Genomic DNA, 22,532 nt, shown 5'->3' on the forward strand with positions numbered 1-22,532 from the left:
ATTAAAAGATACCCCTTAAACAAACAGAAAGTACTCGCTAATTAATCAAATCACATGTTCCCTTACATCCACTCTTCAGCAGTTTCCATTTTAATGGAAAGTTGTCAATTCACTCTCCACCACTCTCCCGCGGGCCCAGCCAATATTCTGATGGTCCACCCTCACACTCGCCGTCAACTGTAATTGGGTTCCCGTTGGAACGTCGGGGCTACGATTTGAAAGTCAAATTCGTTTTTATGATTGAACAATAGAAAACGGCGGAGTTAAGCGACGGGTAAGGTCGTGAAATGGCTTGTTACAGTCAATTCAGACGTGGAAATTCGATTTGGGCGGTGCATTTCTCCTCTTGATGTTTTTCTATTGTGCTTTTCTTTCCATTACCACCCCTCCACACACGCCCCAAAACCAAAACACCCTCTGCGATCGTTTTTGATTCCAATATTCCCCACCACAGCCTTACGTCTGCGCACTATTATTTTTGCTTGTAAAATTTATTTTTTATGTTTTGTATATTTATGTTCAATCAAGTACCAAAAGTTCTATTAATATTTAATAAGACGATAACCTACCAAACTGTGGAACTCGCAAGCCGTAATAGCATGGTAATAGTATGCTATATTGAAAGTTCAAATTGCAATACTGAAACTTGTTTTACCGGTTGGTTCATTTATATACATCCACACGTTCACATATAATTTTGTATCATACGTCCAAACGTTGCATTTATCATATATGACATGCAGAAATGACTTTAGATAAACTAACTAAAATAAAATTCTTAAAAAAAACGTGAAACAGACCACAGTTTCCTTAATTGACATTGCTCTGCTTGATAGGAGACGAAGACTTCAAAAATATACACATAAAAAAACCCCCGCCGCAGCAAACCTGCAGACTAAGCGAATTTCCATTTGCCTGATTGGATTTACACTAAAATGTCTACATAAAAATTTAACATTTATTTCCTATTAAAATAGAATTAGTTTAACAGGTACTTAGGTTTGCTGCATCAGGGAGGGTAAAACTGCTTTTTTTTGTAAAATGTTAATAGTTAGTAAGAAATAAAAACATTTTCAAAATTTGATCAAAATATGTTCATAAACAAGCAAACTACAACAGTTTACTTGTTCTCCATAAGAATAACATGGAAATTAAAAATTAACATTTTTTTGGAATTTTCTCCGTAACCATTAGGCGCATAGTAACACTTCAATATACTAAATTATTTGTTTTTTTAAGCTCTACAAAATGGTTTGGAAAGATTTTGCAAAATTTTAGGTTTTTTTGGTCAAAAATGGGAAAAACCTATTTTTACCCCATAAAACCCCCCGTAAACCCCCGTTCCCATAGCCCGATCATGCTGGTTCGCGAACTCGTCCAAGTTTATCCCGCCTTACACCTTCAAACCAAATTTTATCAAAATCGGACAAAAATTACTCAAGTTATCGTGCGGATGGACACACACACACACACACACACACACATATATATATATATATATATATATATATATATATATATAGATATATAAAAATTTGAACGAATGGTGTTTTTGGCCTCTGGGGACATCAAAATGAAAAAGTAAATCGGTCCCGGGCCTAGGTCTTACCATGAGACCTACGGTAATAGCTACTTCCCTATAGGGAAATTCGCTAAAAACTAAACTAAAATTTAAATAAACAAGTAATTACCCCAGTTGTTTAAGAAATAAATTCTTTTTAAGAAAACATAGATGGACAACACGTTGATTAAATTGAAGTATTAATAAATAGCCCACGTATAGTTTAAATCAGAAATTGATTTGGTAGCCTTACTCTCCAGCTGAATTAAATTTGTATAAAACTTATGATACGAAATAATTAAAATATTTAGATATTGTCAATGGTTTTAGTAATTGACTCGCCTTTACTATTCGTTGAGTGAACCTTCCTGGCATTTTATAAAACAACTTGCGACATTTATTATTTCAATTACAGTAACGATGAATTAAAATTTGCATAATATTTATGATATGGTATAAATATTATGCCAGCTCCCGTCGCATACTAAATACTCAAAATATGCCAAAATACATGTGCAAGTATGCACTGCGCTAGCCTTAGCGACAGCGTGCAACAAAAAGTTGTAACGTAATCAGTTCGTCAATAAAAGCAATTCGGCTTGTAAAGTTAGCGCTGGGCATTAATAATTCACAAGCGTCATGCTAGGGCGCAAAATAAAACGGTCCTATTGGCAATAAATACTTTCCACACGCGAGCCATAATTAATTTAATTATCAGGAATCCGCCCACCGACGATAAGGCGAAGTGGTCGGTGATTTTAATGCGGCTTGGCACGCAACTCTGTTTGACCAGAAAACTTATAATTTCTATGTAAATACGTAAAACAAGCGAAGTGCTCTTTAAAGGGCCAATTATTTAGGTTTATCGCTCCCCTAAGAGGCCCAATTGCCGTTAACCCTCTTTTATTAAAGTTATTTCGGCGTGGAATTCGAAATCGAGTTATAATGGCGGGGAAATGTTTTGATATCGGAGTTGCGTTTTCGGCCAACTTGCCGTGATATATTGCCCGGTGGAGATCTTAATAAAGCGTACTTTTGGTTAATTAATTCGAACGCGGGTCACGCAATTGAATAGTTTGTTCAACTGGTGAAGTTAAGCCCATTTCACTGTTCGCCTGTTGTACAATAATGTTTAGTAGAAAATATTACAAACGCAGCAAATCAGCAGTCAAAGCGAATTTCCTTTTGTCTGATTTTATTTTTACCTAATTAAAATATTTCTATGAAAAAAGTCATGTTAATTATCTATTTAAATAGGTTTACGGCTATGGGGAAGGAAAAGTTGTTTTCCCACATGTTAACAGTATAGGATTAAATAAATTCTTATGCATCATGTTATTAAATAATCATAAACAAGTAAACTACAGCGGTTAACTTTCTCTCGATAAAAGTAATATTATGAAATTTTAAATTTACATTTTTTTGTGGAATTTCTTTTTTGACCTAAAAGTATAATACTGCTTCAGCTTCAATGAACAAAATTATTTTTTTTTGAGCTCTTCACGATGACTGTAATCAAAATAGGACATTTTTTCGTTTAAGGGTGCAAATGAAAATGCTAAAAACTTGTTGAGTTATCGTGTTTCCAGACACACATATATTATACTACTTATATGACAATTTGAACGAAAGGTGTCCTTTTAACCTCTGGGGACATTAAAATGAAAAAAAGTAAAACGGTTCTGAGTCCAAGTATTTCAGTGCTACCTACGGTAATAGCTTACTCATCATATAAGTAATTCCCTAAAAAGGGGATGATAGTTTCTCTAGCAAATAATAAAGCAATTAGTCCTAATTAATTCTTATTTGTTTTAGTTCTGTGTTTTATGGATTTTTGTATGTAGGTCTTGTGTTTTTTTTTTTATTTCCACAAAAGTATATTAATCCATTTAATTATTAGCTTAGGGTCTACTACTATGTGTATTATTGTTACTCTATGATTTAGGAAAATGGTTTGTTTTGAATGTAAAAGAACCCTTCAAAGAACTATTCTCAATTCAATTTGGCAAAAGATTTCTCTCTGCTGATACAGAAAAATGTTCGCAGGCCAAACATGATAAAAATGTTCAACCCTACCTTAATATATCAAAATTGAATAACTGTAGCCTTGAAATATTTTACAACAAATTTAAATAAATCAACCAAAATCCACTCACTCACCATATGATAAACGTTGTATTTACTCCTACTTTCGAATTCATAGCAAGAGTACTGTAATGTCATAATTACGCTATATCTGTTTGTTATGAGTTCGTGCCCATGTCCACATTACTGTTCATGGTTATTGCTACATAGCGTTTCTATTAATACTGTAGATTCACATGCAACCTTTTTCGCATTTAAATGTTTTCGTGGTGATTTCCATTTATTTATGTAGAATCTAGAAACAACCCTAATTTTTTGTTTTGGTTTAGTTAATTAAATTCGCTTACTGCTTTTAGTAGCGGGTCTTGTTCGATGCTGTGCGAGTTCTATTCACTTGAAGGTTGTGTCATTTTTTTTTATTTCTTGGTAGGTAGACGCACATAGTTCGTTTTAAATAATCTGTTGTATATTTTGTGTTTTTCGAAAAAGCATCGTTTGTGCGAAAGAAGGGAGAAAATATGTAAATTGATTACAAAACCAATAGTGGACGTCATGTTCTTCAAACATGTGATGTATACATGTAGCGTGATTTAGTAGCCTACTTACTATTGTTGAATGTTATTAAATTGTCGTTTGTTGATTACTTACTCTCTACAATTACCCGTTTTCTTTAAACCACCGCAATAAGGTGTAACCACACATTAGGTTACCCCTAATTGCAGGGAATAAAACTAACAGCCCAAAAGAAAAGGTGAACAATTGATAAAAAAGCTCAAGTTAGTAAATTAGTATACTAAGCTAACCATTCCCTGTTACTTATTGAATAACTAATAAGAAAACAAAAGTCCGTTAAACGTTCCAGAAAAAGAAACTGTTGAAGAACTCCTGATCGATACTAATGTTTTCGCAGCCGCGCTGTTTTGGGGGAGGAGTGGGGGTAACTACCCACTTAGTGGGCCGTTAACATTATTGTTATAAGAACTTCAATTAAGCAGGAGCGTTTTGCAGTTACATTTAACCCGGCTGAACGCGATATAAACGGATAAGGGGTGATTATACTCAAGTTTAGGTGCGGAGGGGGAGGGGGGGAACGAAAACACAGCCCAAAGACAGACGGATCCTGACAAGGGTAATCCTGCGAAGAAATACACTCAGTTAATTTAAAGAGCCGACGGATCGCGGGAAAATCCCAAATTGAGGGAAAATAAGGGAAAGAGACGATGTCTGACATGATAAAGAGATCAACCGAAAGTCCCCCCCTCCCCTTGAGAATGTGGGAACTCACACAACGGGTGTAATGGGGGGCGCGACGGCGCGGAAAATTCTTTGTTTCGCGGGAAATACTTTTGGCGCGAAAAGAACGCCTTCGTTATCTTATTAGGAAAACCTTTCGAGAGAGACGGGGTAAGTCGATGTCGATTTCCGATTGAATCGCGACCGATTTAATGGTAATTCGCGCTAAATGAGAACTCTAATGAGTTTAGATCGAGTGTTTGTGCTTTTATCGACCTTCTTATTAAAACACCTAATTTGCTTCATTTGAAATTTAAATCGACCCTTCGCATTCAATGGTGTTTGACGTAGACGCAGATTCAATTTAAGGTCTGGGATTTCGTCAGTAATGTAAAATGAGGTAATTTTATGTAGGCGTTAGTAAAAATCGACTAGTTAAGTGTATAAAAATCGTTCTTGAAGCACTAAAGACTTTTTAATTAAATCTTTATGTACTATTACTGTTGTATCAGTATATACTTTTTTTACTTTGACTTTTTGTTTTTCTAATCCCACATGGAGATATAACTTTTTATACATTTTTTCCCAAACTATATATTGCCAGACAGTATTTAATTTTGTAATAATTAAAAGGTGGGTTTACTAAACCAGAATGACAGTTTCTACCGTTACAAAAAGATTGATACATCAACAGTTTCCATATATATTACGGTATAAACTGAACCCCACGGAGTTATTTCTATATCCTGTGCACACAATTTGTCATGTAGTAGTTATTTGTCAAGCTGTTGACATCACAACCCTCCTTTGAACACAAGATAAATAACGTGAAGTACATTCAGTGTCTTTCGAAACTTTATCATTGTTTAATATGAAGTAAATTTCATGGTTTAAAAAATTGGAATCGCAAAAAAAACTATTATAATTTGCTAGATTTTGATTGGTGTAAATAGAATGGTAGGCCTATCAAAACATTGTCAAAGAAAATATAATTTAACCACTCAATCGATTTTTACATGTCATTATTCGAGCTATAACGAACACATATTATGTTGAAACAGAATATTTTACGGTAAAATTATAATTACAGTTTAATATTGGCTTCATTTTATTTTCTGATCAATGCGATTAAACAATATTGTACGTAATATTAAAATTGGAAATTTGAGTGTATGTTGTTTTCAAATATTTGAAAGTGATGGACTATCTCGGGTCAGATCTTCGTATGGTCGCCATTTCAGATTAAAGTATTAAAAGTATCTTGGTACCTTCCACAAAATTTTTTTAAAACAGTTCCTCTGTGAAGCTGTACCCACTGTTCCGCTCACCCATTGCTAATAAAAGGTTCCTCGCAAATGCGCTTACGTGGAGTCACAATCAAAAATGTAAGGTTAAAAGTAGTATGAATACTTCCGGCTAAAGTTGATGATTATGAGATTTTCTGCTAACAACAGTACAGGAGTCAATCACAATTTATACTGAACCACACAGAATCAAGCGCCACCCCTACCAAGGCGCTAGCCAATACGGACGCAGATATAATTCGAGCCGTCAACAGATTAATAGATAGTGAATAATCAACCGGCAGGTCGGCCCGCTTCGTTAGCGCTTCATAATCAACATTGATTAAAACTTTGATTAATAACCACCAAATTGAATGTTAAATTCATTACTGGCGCGCTCGCATAATGGAATAAATTGAGGATTCACCCCTACCCCTCCCACCTCCACGGTCCTCATGAAGGTAAACTTGGACGTAGAATAATCTTGTTAAAGGGCGGAATCAACCCCCCCCCCCCCGGTCGCTTTGGGCTCATATTTTCACCGAATTGAAAATGGCGAATAATATGAGTACTAATGGACAGGACATGCTTGATTTTCAACATGTTTTAATATATCAGAGTCTTTTATGTGAAACCACGTTTTGTCCTTTAAGATTTACTTCTTGGTAACTTATTCGTTTTATTTTCAACCAATTTCCAACAGTAGTATGCTTTTTATTTATGAAATATTTTCGGTACTTTCGTATTATACCGACCACAACGATAAATCGACTTCCAAATAAGATTTTAATTAGTTTAAATAACAAAAATTTCCCCACCTAACCTAACCTAAAACATAGTCCACCCTTAGGTTAGGTTATAATTATTAGGTGTGGTTGGTATAGTACGCAAGTACCTATTTTTCTTTACTGAGGGGAAGCTATTGATGGTCCGTCATTTACGGGTTACCTAGGATTTAATAGTTCACCAGTTCAATATAAGAATTGAGGACAACGCTATTTTGAATGTAACAAATTATTAGTCTCAATCAAATTATGATATGGGTTGTACTAAAGAAACAGAAACAAATTAGTAATTATTGTACAATTGATAAACATGTTTATTAAAGTAGTATAACTGACAAAAAACCATTTCATCCCGAGAGTGAGTAATACTGTAGCAATAATTACTTTACTTATATTACATTTTTGATAGTTTTGGAAGAAAAGAAAAACAATTGGTTCGTAAAATGTTGTTGATGTACAAAGAGGACAGGTTTCCAAAGCTCGATGAAAATGGCATTTTTAACGAACACAATTCACCGATAGAATGAAATTGTGTTTTAATCATAGTTTGAACTAAATAAAAACAATCTTTTTAATTAAATGACCTAGGAAGATGAAAAGAAAATATTTAATTACGAACAATTTCATAAAACATTCCTAATTTCGATGATAATTAATTCCGTAATGAGAGCAAATTGCTTTACATCAACAAATGACAATTTTTTAATTACTTGCCCTGTTTACTCCGAATAATATTTTTAATTTGTTTCCTAATAATGAAGGGCAAAAACTCATTTATAAACCCCTGAAACAGACGAGATATATTTGCATCAAAATTATAACTGGGAGGGACCTGTAAATAGACATTGCCGTAGTTAAAAATAAATTAACTTGTTGTGTAAAATGTATTAAAATCAAAATGTAAAGAAAGCTTAATTGTATCTTCTAGAGTTATTTATTTAGGTTACAATGCAAAATAATTGTATCAATACATAAACACACTATTAATAATCACAGTCAGTTAGCCAATTAAATTAATAATCATTTAATAGGTTTTATTTAACCGTGTCATAAGCATTAGGAAACTTTTCCTTTTCCCAAAGTTCAACAAATAAGATTTTATTTCCTAAATTTATTCCTAAGTTCCTGACATACACAAACTGACTCAATACATTATACAAAATAATCTGTTCCAAAACTAAACGAATTACTATCAGGAGTAACGTAACTACAATTGGAATATTGGTACTTACGTATTATACCGACCACACCTAATAATTATAACATAACCTAACCTAGACTAACCTAAACTAATGATGGTTTGGTTAGGTTAGGAAGATTTTGTTATTTAACATAATTGAAATCTTATTTGGAAGCCAATTATCTGTGTGGTCGGTATAATACGTAAGTACCGGAATATGTAAGCAAATAAAATATCACAACTACACCAAGAAAAGCTCAACCAAATTTGCAAACCGAACCTTCACATATTTTCAAGATGTACAGGTAAAATTAACTAAAATGTAAAAATTTAACCAACCTACTCCTTACAACTTCTTACATTGATATCGCTTACAGCTAAATGCCCTCATTCACTTATTTCCTCAGGGCCATAAGTACAAGAAAATTGAAAGAGAAGGGTTATTTTCCGGGAAACACACGATTAGCCGTGGACATTGACATGGGAACTGCCGAGTGTCTGGTACATCCATCAGTTAGACACAACCCTTTAACTCGATCAGCCCCTTGGGCAATTACCCCCCCCCCCCTTGTAAAACAGGGGTACACGTTGTGAGGTTCAACTTCAACGTGACAGTGACATCGCATGCTGGGTGTTTCGCAAGGCAGTGCACTGGGACCCGTGCTCTTTTTGGTGTAGGTCTACATCATAAGGAAAGTATTGTAAAATGTACACGTACCGTATGTGATTGAGTCACCTTAAAAATTGTTTATGTTTTACTATTACAGTGTTTTCAAACCTCTCCAATAAAAAATTGCTTTTATCTTCTAGGTATGTGATGATGTAACCCTTTAGATTTTTAATTGTCACTTGCTAGGGTGTGAAGGTAACACATAAAACATACATTTAGAGATACACACATATTATATTGGAAATTCACGGTATTTTTGGAGGTGTTGAAAATTAACCTTTATACAACCATGCCTACTAATTCTCAAAATTTATTTTTTTAATTCGTTTTTGTATTATACCTTTTTAACGCTAGTATGATTTGTATGATTTGAGTTGCCCAATTTAACATATAAATAATGTTATTCTTTTCACTTGATAAGTTTATAAAAATATTATAACGATAACCATAAATAATTGTTTGCATGAATGATATGTTAAATAAAGCTTTACCGAACTGTTAAACAAAAATTATTTGTAATGATACTTTTACTCGGGAAGCCTAACAACTAACTTTTCACCTTACTTTTCTTTGTAATTATTTTCAAGAAACTTGGATACTAAATTTTACAAATGTCTTCTTTAATTGAACACAGTTACATTTATATAACACAGCAACTACCCCTACATCTCATATTGTAATTCCACTCAACAATTCATATTGCAATTCAGTTTTACATCAATCTACCCATCAGAGGACACAAAGCCAAATCCTAAAACGAAAAATGTATATTAACAATGGAACAATAATGGCCAAAATTGCAGCCCGGACGGTTTGATTAACTTTTATCCAATGGCGGAACGAAGGGAGCGCAGTTAATGAAAAACTTTATAGATATGACACCGCAGGGCTATTGGCCGTAATTGAAAAAACTTCCATCTAAATGTAATAACAACAGGTACACTGGCTGGAGTAATTATTTAACATGTTGGTTTCGCCATGTGAAAGGAACGTTGTGTTATTGGATTTAGAAAATCTGGCTCTGGTTTTATCTACGTTGTGGAGTTCGCTGTATCGCTGTCAACAGTTTTTATAAAAAAAAATTGAACATAAGTTTGAGAAGAAAATAAACATAGTGTTGTGTGACATAATTCTGGTCCATATACTTTTTTTCTTACAAAATGGCGTTTCTTCCGTAGTATTTGTATGAAGTTGTCGTAACAAATTATACAAATATATAAGTAAACAAGTTTACACGGCGTAAAAAAGCTCTTGACTCAGCCGTGGGATATTTTCAAATGTCTGCGTGTTAAAGTACTAAGATACTGTAGATGATGAAGTCAGGGTTGACATTAACCGTTTAGGATAGAATTTTTTAATAAAACCGTTTACCTACAACAGTTTTTAAAGTAGCCGTTTGTTTGTACACACACTGTGCACCTACCGTCCACGGTGTGTGTACGCTTAAAGTATAGTGTTGTACACTTACTTGACAACACGGGTAACGGACCAATGAGGTTCAAGGATTGAGAGAGAAAAAGTAAAATTGTAATGCTTCAAACGTCAACTTATCAGCTGTTTAGACCAATTTAATTATTAATGAGTGGTGCAAGAGGTTATAAACAAAAACAATCTCTCTTATAAGTCATGAGTAGTGATTGTTAGTAATTAAAAAACTATCGTAGGTAAAGTAGTGTACGCAACTCGCGTAAATAGTCTTAACGCGTAAACCAGTATAAATTAAACTGTCTGTAGCTCTATACATACAAGTTTAAATTTCATTGGAATCCTAACTATTTTACATTTAAAAGCCAACCTGTGGTCCTAAAAATCTTAACTAATATTCCCAAAACCCTCAAAACAACTGCAAGTGGGTCCATAATCTCCTCTTCTACATTGAAGATTTATTTTTAACTTTCGTCCTAATAAATCCTATCAAATTTGAATCAATTCTCGTATGGTTTATTCACATTTCCTCAAAACACCACAAACATTCAAGTTCACTTTGAAACTCACTCGGATAGGCCGACTCATTTATACGTCATCAACAAGCACAGAGGTTGCAAGTGACAAAGGTACAAGGTCCAATCTAGAAGCGATTCTATCAAGTCAAGTGAGCCAGACCAAATGAAGACGATCTGCATGAGTAAGGGAGCAGAACGCAGCGACAAGTGACGTATTGATTATGGCTGTTTGTGCGGAGGGCAATAGGGGCTAATTATTGTCCCAATGCGCCTGTCCCCGTCAGTAATTGTGATTTGCCCGTGTTTGCGCCTGTTTGCGCGTGTTTGAGCGTGTTTGCGCGTGTTTGCGCCGCGTGCACGACGACACGCCAGCTGTAATGAGAGAGTCTCAAAACGGATGTCATTGTGCGTCAAGTCCGGATGGCAAATTATGGTTGCGAAACGCGGGTGTCTATGTGGCTGATTATGAAGGGTGTATATTTTGCTGGATGTGTTTCACATTCCTCACAATAGAATTTAAACTTAAGTAATTATTGTTTACTATTTTGTTGTTGTTTGGTTGACGATGCACTACGGTTGTAGGTTCAAAATTGATTTGATACATACTTTCTCCCATTGGCTTGTCAACAACTTTTATCATAGGCCATAGCGGTGGGAGTAGCTATGATGTTTATGGAAAAAATCACAAACGTTGCAAAAGCTTTTGAACCGTCGTTTTTACAGCGATAGGGGTTGTACAGAGTTAAAAAAAAACATAGCTTAGGCTTACTACATTTTCATCAAAATTGTTTGGGCCATTTTTTGAAAGAATTCGAGTTTTCCGTTATTTTACCACATAAAAGTTTAAAGGAAAATCACTTATAAAAATCAAAATTAAAAAAATACAGTAAAGGTGGAGATACCATAAATTAGCACCCACTTGCCAGATGTCATAAAATTTGGACTACATTTGTACTAAGTAGCTCTGTACACATCCTTACATAGACATAACTTCGAAAACGACTTTTTTGAGTGCAAAAGATATATCCAACCCGAAATTCAAACTTGAAAATATTGGCAAAAACAATACCATACCATAAGGTGGAGAAAGTAAAACGTAAATCAAACATACATTGATTACTACACCATAGCGAATGTCCTGATTGCTGCAGTAGTCAGTCCTCCGTTTACTATAGCGGTGCCGTGGCGGCGTCCTCTACTCGGTACCTCGTCCTCCGCCAACCCTCTCAAGTTTCACCCCCGAGACCCTGGAGTATAGCTTTAATACCTTCTCCGGTTACCGCTGTCGACAACCTTAATTAGTACACTCGCTGTGGGAAAACACTGATTAAATGGATCATATTTACAAGCCACGACACGACATGCCGCACTTAATTGGAGTTGAGCTTTTGTTGTGTTTTGTGAAAATATTAATTGGAATTAGATGAGTTTATCTTTTTTATAATCTACTCTACGCTATTTTGGCTTTTTTTGAATGGGAAGACACAAACCCTGGTGTTCTACAGTCTAACTCGTCATTATATTTATATATATAATTCTAATGTAAATTTAAAATCTCTCAACGACAAATAGCTTTTTTGGTTCGTAATTGATCTTGCTTGGAATCAAAGCAGCGAACCTTCCATTATGATTAAAAAATGTAAACCCTTTTAATTTATTGAACTTTCTTGCGCTTTTAAGGCCGTACTAAGTTGAACTAACACTTATTCGTCTGAAACGGCACTTTTATAACACTTGATGCTAAATTGTTTAGGTGGGAATTCAGATCGGAATCATATGAAACGAAAAACTTTCAACAATAAAACACTAATGTTTACGGTTAACTGGCAATAATAAATTCAATTGTAATTAATCTTACTGTTTAATCTATTTTTTTTATTATGTGTTTACAAAGTCCGCGCGTGCCCCTCTCAGGCACAGCTCAAGAGGGTGAGTTTCTCCAACTTTCAATAGACATGGGTTTTCAATTGAGCCGTTCTGAAGGGGTCCAAACAAACCGACTACAATATCCGAGCCTAAGGGACCTTCGCACAAAAAGTAAACAATACCTTTTGTGAGCGGTGTTAAAATAGCAAATACTCCATCAGCCTTCGGCTAAGCCGCGTGTAAGATGGCTTTTTTCTATCTGAATCTGTTGACAAATTACGTTGGAGTTAGCTGATAAATATATACGTCTGCAAGTATTCTGTTGCAATTGTTCTTGTTTATAAATTAGGTTTATGTAGATTTCTGACAATTTTACGTGTGAAAAGTTAAGAGGCTTATACGAGTATGTTCTTATGTACGAGTAAGAGGGTAAGAAATTAATCTAATACAGGATAATTATTCGTTTCTGTGGTGCACTTACTATAAAAAATTTTAAAATTCTTAGCTTGATTGATTAAAATTAAATATTTAACATAAATCTTCTATACCGAATAAAGCAATCAGTACATATTTACTACTGACAATTCGTATTACGAAAATCTATAGACCTCTGCCTACTACATCTGGGAATAATCACATTTATTTATATTACATATTTTACACTTTTAAGCAGAACGGTGTATAAAATCCTGCAATGATCAAAGGGAACGGTTTTAAGCTTCAATAATGTATTGAAATATCCAGTAATAAATCTCAATGAGTAGCCTACGCTACGCGGAAAATGACAAATCTTTCCGACGGCCGAATTAAAATCCTGGTTTCTACATACACGTTAAGTACTTAAGTAGGCCTAAACCTTTTTTTTACGAACTAGCACGAACCATAATTAGTCATTATTCCCCTTAAACGCATCAAGTCTTCTAGAGAGTCCAGCTGGGATGTGAGTTGCTATCATCAGGCCAATCTCAGCGGTTGGAGAGCGGAATTGGATCAAAACCCGTCATTCGCCAATAAGCCCCCCACAGAGCCACGAATGGATTCCGTAAACAACTTTGATAACCGAGCTGATAAGTTTTGTGACTTAAATCGTACCGGAAACTCTGATTCAGCAAATACACGTTTCCGGCGGATGAAGTTCCAATTGCTGATCCTTTCCTATCTTCTTCCCTCAGACTTATAAGAAGGCTGTAAAATGTTTGGAGTGGTGCTGACGTCATGATTGAAAAAACATAGCCAAGCTTATGTGTATATAAAAATTACATTAAAATGAAATGTTACTTATCACCTTCGTTGGAAAATTTTACTCATATCGAAAAAAATATAGTAAAGCACTTTTGGGAAGATATCTAGTTTACTCTGGCGATGCTGCACAGTATGTATAGAGAGGTTGAGAGTGTATATTGAAGGACTAACCAATTTCATTCACGTAAATTGTAATATATCATCTTAGCAGATGGTTAACAGGGGATATCCCAACTCCGCGCGGTGGTCAGATTTTCGACGAGGAATAGTTTTATGACCCCCGAAGGGTCCAACTACGCGTGGTAGTCACAGTGTATAGTCAAACTCCGCAACTCCCAAAAAATAATGTTACACTTTTATGTGTTCAAAGCTACTTTATTCATGTGCCAGGTTACGTGGTCTTTACTTTGTTATGTAAATGTAATTTTTAATACGTAAAAAAAAACCATAATTGTTTTTTCCACCTTCATGTAGAAGTAAGATGGACCAAGGTAACGTAAAAAACGTATTGGTCTTAGAATGTACAAAATACAGTTAATATAGACTCAATTTTATCGAACTCGCTTCCCTAACCATTGTAGTAGCATTTATCTTTGGCTATTCCGATTAACAGTAAAAAAAAGTATTTTATGGGCAGCCGAGTGGTTTCAGTGCTTGCATTGAAGTCCTAGGTGGTAAAAAACAATTACCTTTACACCCATTGGCATTTCCAACTACTGTACTCCTAATAATTTATTTCCAATATCGTTACTAAGCCTTTCATTACATCTTATCCTGGTTTTAATGCCAGGTTACGTAATTTCCACATGTTCTCCCATTTTAGAGTAAATTTTATACTGAAGGACATTTATATTTTGAAAAATAAACATTTTTACTTGCTTATCAAGTTTTGAAAAGGCGAAAATTCAATGGAAAATTCCAAACCACTCTTACGTTCCGACTTCTGTTCATTTCAGGTAAGACAGGACACAGCCAATCCTCCTCAATCCCCGGCACGACCGTATCGCTCGAAAGGACATCTCCGTTTCATGGGCCTCGCTTTCAACGCCCTTTCAAAACATATCCAGTTACAATGCCAGATTAGGGACATATGTTCCTTCGGCAGATTTTGCTGCAAGATAAGCCCTTGAATGCGTGACCGGTTCGCGAACCCTTGCAGCCCTTAACCACTCCGATAATCATCTTAATGGGATAATTATTATCAATTTAGGGTAGGTTATATGGGCCGACCCTTCGTCGTTTGTTCCCTAAAGTAAATCCATAACGGTTTTGTGTTGTTTGATTTAGTCATGTTTATCTTGATAAGGGATGGGTTGAATTGATTCAATAAATTCAAGGGTGTTTTTAGTTTGGAAGTCGAGGAATTGTTTTGTTTAATTTAGCGTCAATTAAGTATTGCTCCTTAAATATGTGGGTTTATTTTGACCATTGGAACCCGAAGTAAATCTTACTATGGTAAATTTTTAAACGCGTTTATATAGTTGCGTCATATTTTGTGCTAAATAGTCCATAAATTATGTGTATTTGTATTATTCTATTGTGACAACGTTTTAACGGATATGGCACCATACAAACTACTTGTACATTTTACAATATTAAAATCCTATTTCATCGAATATTATAAAATTATAAATAAAAGAGTTTTACCAATGTGGTATCAGGTATGGTAGGTAATCAACTAATTCGTAAATTTTTACTCGTATCCATAACCTAACAGGTGAAATATCAAACTTTGTATCTTCGTACAAAAACATAACACACGCCTAACTTAAATTTAAATTATATTTGACCATGAATGTGCACTCAAAAGTTGAGTATATATAGTTTAATCATTAAAATTAATAATCTTTTAATCGCAACGTCAACCAAATTTAACACATTTTCCACCCCCATGACAACCTTTATAACCTCAAACTCATAAAACTAATAAAAACGCAATCAAAAGCACAATGGAAAAAGTCCACTCTGTAAGAGCTTTAAGAAAACGCAATAAAACAAATCAACGTAAAAAAGTTAAGAAATTAACTTAATTGGGATTCTTAAAAGCTGAGCTAAACTCGTTAAACGTCTTGAAAAACAGTCTTGATTAGGTTTGTGTTGACGTTCCCCCTCCCCTACTTCCCCCTCCACTGCTACGTTAGCCAATCAGGAGGCTGGATACCGGCGGCCCAAATTGATTAACAACTTATCTAATAATTGACAATTTGGCTGCCTCTGGGCTTAGACGCGCGCATCTCGGTCCCAAAAGGCAGGGAAAAGGCGCACGAGTCATTATGTTAATGTTTGATTTTAAAAAGTTAATAATAGTTATTTACTACATTATATTGATCGGTAGGGGACAATGTGGATGCTAGAACTTGCTTGATGTATTTTATTTTTATTTTACCGAAGAGTATTTTTGTATGATGTTATTACGTTTTGCGTGCAAAAATATCAATTTCCGTTTGCGCACAAGGGTGGCAAGTTGGTCGGGGTTGCAATCCCTGAGGTCACGGGTACGAATCCTACCAAACACCAATATATGTTTTATGTAAACCGTAGTGGCATTTTTACACGAGAGCCTTATGGGACCGTTACGGAAATGAAAATTGTATAGAAAGCGACCCAAACACATGTGTTGTGGATGTTGGGGGGAATTGAACCCGCCTTTCCCGCACCGAAGTCCGAGTCGCTAACCACCAGGTTAGCAACACACCCTAATTTTTATAATTAATTGGTCTTCTCTTAGTTATTTGATGATCTCACGACCACCAATGTCTGAAATAATTTTAAACCAGTTCTGGGCTAGAAACAAGGTGGAATAAAATATATTTTGTTTTTAACCCACAAAATAACAAGTGGTCTTAGATTTCACCGTAGAAAATATAACTACATTAACCAGATTAAATGTTAACATACTAACTAAATGTACTCTAATTTAACCTTCCCCAAATTCTTAAACATACAATAACCGGATGATATGTTAATTAAAATATTTTTAGTTTTTTTAAATTTTAAAATTTAAGCAACTACGTCAACGACGCTTCAAAAAGTTTAAAAATAGCTACAAAACAGTTGATTAATTATTCCGTAACATCATTCTCCGAAACAAGTGAACATTGTATACGTAATAAGGAAAGAAATGGGTTAAACCAAAACTCGTCCGAGAAACTGAATCACGTCGCCGCAACCTTTCTCGTCCTTTTATTAAATCTTCAATTTTTCATATGAAACTCATTTTCCAGAGCCTCACAATGGCTTTAACAAAGTAATGTCATAAGACGAGGCGGGCCGGAGGCGGGGGAGCAGAAATTGAAGCGAGACTTTGAAATTTCCTGTTCTTTGGCGACCTGTCAGCGACGAGCTCACTTTGTTATGCCTTACTAAGCCAATTTGTCCCCTTGCCGACCGTACTTTACTAATACACCAATTAACTTTTGTGTACTTTAAGTCGCAACTTTTGCTAGACCTAACTTTCTCTGCCAATTTCCGCACCATTGTTCAGATATCTTTTTAAAGTTGGTCAAAATTGATTAGGATTTCATTTAAAAACATTGGTAAAGTAATTTTAAATTGTTTTACCTGATTGATTTTTACTAGCATGGGCTATAATGCTAACAACAAAATCGAAGTTCCCTGTGCTAATTCAGACGTTTTACCGTGTTCCAGGGCTGAAATCCCGCAAATAGCTATGTGGACATGTGGTATTGCCACACTAGTAGGACTAGCTTTAAGTAGGTGTGTTATACGTTCCCGGGTTAAATCCTGTATTCTAGCATCTAGATAGGTCCAGAAAAAGACGGAATAGATTCATAAGTAAAATTCAAAATGTGCTTGACAAACTCGATATTCGTCTTAGTGGCATGTGTATCAGAACTAAAATGCTAAAAACTCTAAAAACATATTCTAATTATAATATAATAACAATAATTATATAAATTACCTCTTATCAAAGAAAGTAATTTTTGTTTTACAAAGCTACTATATTTCAAAGTTAACATTCGTTTTCATATTTTGTTTGGAATGTCAAATTTTATTTCAATCCATCATAAAAAACAACTTCCTAGATTTATTATAAATTTGCGATAACAAATAGTGATTTCATGTAAAACTGTTAAACAAAAGAATAATTTCAACGATACAATCACATAACGAACAATTCAGCAACAGTACAAAACATAATGATCGAAAACAAACGCCACCGATTCAACATAATGCCGTAAATAATCGGAAAACTTCCAGTTACACAAGGGTTACAAATATTACAATGGCTTTCGATCAATGATGAATTGTTTATATTGTAAATTGCGTTTCGTTTAGGAACAAAACTATCCATTAACGCTATACACACACTACACAGTCGACCGTAATTAAAAACAATTCGAGAGCAATTGGAAAACAAATTCGCTAATTCACTAACTAGGAGCGGGACCGTACCATGAAATTACACATATCTACGACCAGTTTAAAGTCCTGTAAAGTATATGCATCCTGAATAATGAGTGTGTAAGTATGTTAGCTATTTTTTGTTTAGGCAATTCAGGTACTTTCCAATAACAGACAAGCTCAGAAAAAAAAAAACAATATTGTAAATGTCCTACAAATAAATTATAAAAAAAGCCTAGTTTTACTCTTAGATGTATTATCTAACTATGTTTTGGATTAGGGCAGATATTATTTACCCAGGGAATTTCTGGAAATAATTTTGTTTTGTTGTTATTAAAGCTGGATTATTTTTAAGCTTCCTTTTTAATTTGAAACTGATTATCACTAATGGCTATATGCTATATGAAAACGTCGTAACTGTTTTTCTCAGTACATCTTAAATATTGTGTAAATAGTTCTTAGCTGTACAAAAACAATAATACTATTCATATGTCTGATTTGGTATTTAGAACAGTCTCACTTGGGGATCTTCCAATACCAAAATCCGTTGATCAAATCCAACTAAAAAGTTCTTGTCCAACATAAGCAGTTGGCCACGTAAAATTTAGAAATTGACGATCAATAGTTACTTAATACTTCATAACCATGAAATATCTCGTTGCAAATAGATTGAAACCAACCTATTATAGATAAATGGAATTCAAAAACTATCAACAAACACAACTGCAAACAGAGCAATCCAACAGATAAATTAACATGACAACTTAAATGTATTAGAAAGTTGGGAAGGGTTCCAGGGATATAGTAATTAACAAGAGAGGAGGGCGGGGGGTCTTTAATGAGTTACGCGGCTTATAGCAACACTATGTGTGCATCTTTAATAGGGTTTGTTAATCTAATGCGCCTGCGCACTTGAAATTGATGTGGAAGACGAAATTACCCGCTCTTCACAGTTAACCCGTTGTTCTACGCGCATCTTATAATTACTAAAGTTGGCGATTCGGCTCCACATCAAATGTGTCATTAACATCGCTTCGCTCATTAACCCTCCTGAAACTCTCTTCACATTTTTAATTGACTTTGTGAACCCCGTCGTTGATTTTTCCGTTTATTGTCTTCCACGAACTTTTAACTCCATAATGAGTTTAGTTAAATTTTTAATGACCTGTCTAACCGTATTTTCTCTAAGCTTTTGTGTGTTTGAGGGCTTTTAATGATGCAAAACCCGGGTTTAAGATTGCTTTTGGACTTGAGGTCAATTTTTGTATTGGGTTGGGGTCGTATTGCTTTTTACTTCGTTAGTATATAAAATTAACTAAAACTTATACATACATGAACATACTGTATAAGTAACGTAGGCTTTCAGCAAGTTTTGAGATTTAGATTCAAGCGTAAACATTCTATAAAAATACTGTATGTAACAAGTAAAACTCATTGACCAACGTCTATTTCAGTTCATTATTTTGTTCATCCAATCATCAATAAGTAACCGATGGTTCAAATACAGTATGTTCAATAAAAAGGCAGTCAATTTTGGTAGTGTAACAATTAAAAATCCACATAAAATAATAAAAACAATCGGTATGAAAAGTTTATTAACTTTGATCTCACATTTCAGTAATATAGAGAAAAAATGTAATTCAATTACATTTAAATTTATAGTAGTAATTTGCAGAATATTGATACATTTTATACTTGTCCAACATTACACATCTCCAGATACATGTTGAGACAACTCTCGAGTTGAAGTTTGCCAAATCCAAAAGTGATTTCCTTCGCGTAGGATCGATAGAGTCAAAGGTTTAATTAATTTAGCAGCTAAGTGGCATAGTGTGTTTTGCCTCACAAACATAATAACATCAGCAAACAACGAATAATTACGTTCAGCTTTCTAATAGGTTCTGTTGTCACGGCCAACTTTAGAGTTTATCAAGCATTATAGCGGGCTAAACAATTACATTGTAATTAATATGATAATTCAATATTGCTTTAACCCGTCTTTTATTAGCCTTTGTGTTTAGAGCTTTGCAATTAATAACGTTACTGTCGTGTCGTAGGATTAAAGTAATATTTTGTACTTTGAGAGTTTCCTCTTGGTGAATGCCATTTTGTAGTGAGGATGTTTCACTATGTTATTGTGTATAGTTAGTATTATTATTAATTTTGTTTTATTCTACAAAGTTTTTGATCTCAAAGTTTACGATTGTGAATAATTGAACGAGTCAGGAGGGGTTTGGTCCAAAATACCAACCAAATCCCTTTAGAGAATTTCTACCCACGCATTTTACCGTAGACTTACATCTTATACATGGAGATAATCTACAATACCAACATCGTGGTATTATAAGCCGTAGATGAATGTTGTAAGTTGAAGAGGACAGTTTGTTACTGATTAAGATCAGCTGGTTATTCCAGGATCATTAAATTCCCGATTTTCAAGTAGAGCTCTGCCCGGGTTCGAACTGTAAAAATAGTTTGACTTTTCTCAAGATCAAACTTGACATTTGTTTGCAACCAGGTGAAAACTATATCATCTTCAGAATACAACCCCACTCTCTTGAATATATGCTTACACTCTTTCACTAAAACTTCAGAATACAAAGCAAACTCTTTCACTAAATTTTTAGAATACTAACCCTCACTATTTCACTAAATCTTCTGAATACCAACCCACGCTCTTTCAAATCTTCAGAATACTAACCCTCACACTTTCACTAAATCTTCAGAATACTAACCCACCACTCTTTAACTAGATCTTCAGAATACAACCTACACTCTTTAACTAAATCTTTAGAATACAACCACACTCTTTCACAAAATCTTCAGAATACCATATATAAAAGGAGTAGACAGAGAATACTAACCCGCACTCTTTTTCAGGTTTGGTTCCAAAACCGACGCGCCAAATGGAGACGACAGGAGAAGATGGAGGCCGCTCGCCTAGGGATCAGCGAGTACCACCAGACGGTAGGGACTCTGGGTCGTATGGCGGGGACATCCCTGGCACTCCCGGTGGACCCATGGCTGGCACCACCGCTGCTCAGCGCTCTTCCCGGGTTCCTGGCGCATCCTCAGACCGGGTACCCAAGTTACCTCACGCCACCGTCTCTGCCACCCTCCGCCGAGCCGCCGCCTGTCAAGCCGTCCACCCCCTCCCCGGACCCGCACCCACACTCCCAGGACCCCAGGTCGACCAGCATCGCCGCCCTCAGGCTAAAGGCGAAGGAACACGTGGAGAGTATCACCAAAGGACTGCAAATGGTGTAAAGTGCGGTGCTGAACAGGGGGTTGCAATTGAATTAATTATTTACATCTCAACACGATTTAGTTAGGTTTTACAATAATTGATAAAGTATATTTCCCTTACTTTCGAATGGGAATTGAATTTAAAAACAATAATTACAAACTAAAAAATAGTAGACATTTGTTCAACACTATGATCAATAGTCTCAATGCCACACTAAATTATTTGAATATGGATAGAAATAGACATCCCATCCCCATGTTAAAGTTGTGACCAGTTTTAAAATCAAAATGAACGTAGATATCAAGCCAACGACAAGATACGCTAATGTTAACTGTCGGGATCTGATTCTCCAGCTTTTAACCAAAGCATACTGAATAAACAAGTTATTAAGCTATAGATTGTGTTATATCAACAATTGAAGGAAAGAGAGATATTTTGGCAGTTGAAAAAGTGACTAGTTCACCTATACTCTATTTTAATAAGAATTGGCAATACTGGTCTATATCGATGGAATGTCTACTTCCGTACCCAAAATCCAATGGAATACTATTCCGATATAATTTTAGTTAAATCGAACTACTGTTTAGTTAGGAATGAAAAATTCTTCTTTTTATCAACAACCATTCAATAATGATGTAGAGTTTTCACAAGAATCAGAATTGGAATTAAAATTTAAAAAAAAAAAACATTTAATACCGACTACTAAAAAGTAAAGTTTACATAACCTTTAGAAATAAGAATTCCAGCTCAAACCAAACTACAATGTCGTGATTCAGTTCTTCGATGGCTGATGTTTACAATGAGGTCAAAACATCTGCTCAAGTGGGAGCAATAAGACACAGTTTTCCTATCATCAGATATAATATTTAGACATCATCATAGTACATGCTGGACAACACCATCTACAAGCACAAAATATAAGTTACCATTCAAATTTATTGAACAGCAGTAAGAACATTGTAACCTTTTTTATACTTTGGATCTATAGTTAATAAATTTATTTGAAGATTTTCGTTTGTTCTAAGAAATTAAGGAACTGCAGTTGTTGAAATCTGAATTTAAGATAATTTTT

At 34.8% G+C, this 22,532-nt stretch overlaps 1 protein-coding gene across 1 annotated transcript in view; it reads left to right on the top strand.

Annotated features, from left to right (window-relative positions):
• Window positions 1–21,484, top strand: part of LOC128997387 (retinal homeobox protein Rx1-like) — a 56,910-nt gene extending 35,426 nt beyond the window's left edge. The window contains exon 3 of the mRNA XM_054423024.1: window positions 21,094–21,484. Coding sequence (XP_054278999.1) covers window positions 21,094–21,480 — 387 coding nt within the window. The 3' untranslated portion in view covers window positions 21,481–21,484. The remainder of the gene's footprint in view (window positions 1–21,093) is intronic.
• Window positions 21,485–22,532: the final 1,048 nt, after the last annotated feature.

The sequence above is a fragment of the Macrosteles quadrilineatus genome, unplaced genomic scaffold, assembly GCF_028750875.1.
Source record: "Macrosteles quadrilineatus isolate MER2022 unplaced genomic scaffold, UCM_ALF_1.0 Scaffold_6__1_contigs__length_79288215, whole genome shotgun sequence".
Lineage (NCBI taxonomy): Eukaryota > Metazoa > Arthropoda > Insecta > Hemiptera > Cicadellidae > Macrosteles > Macrosteles quadrilineatus.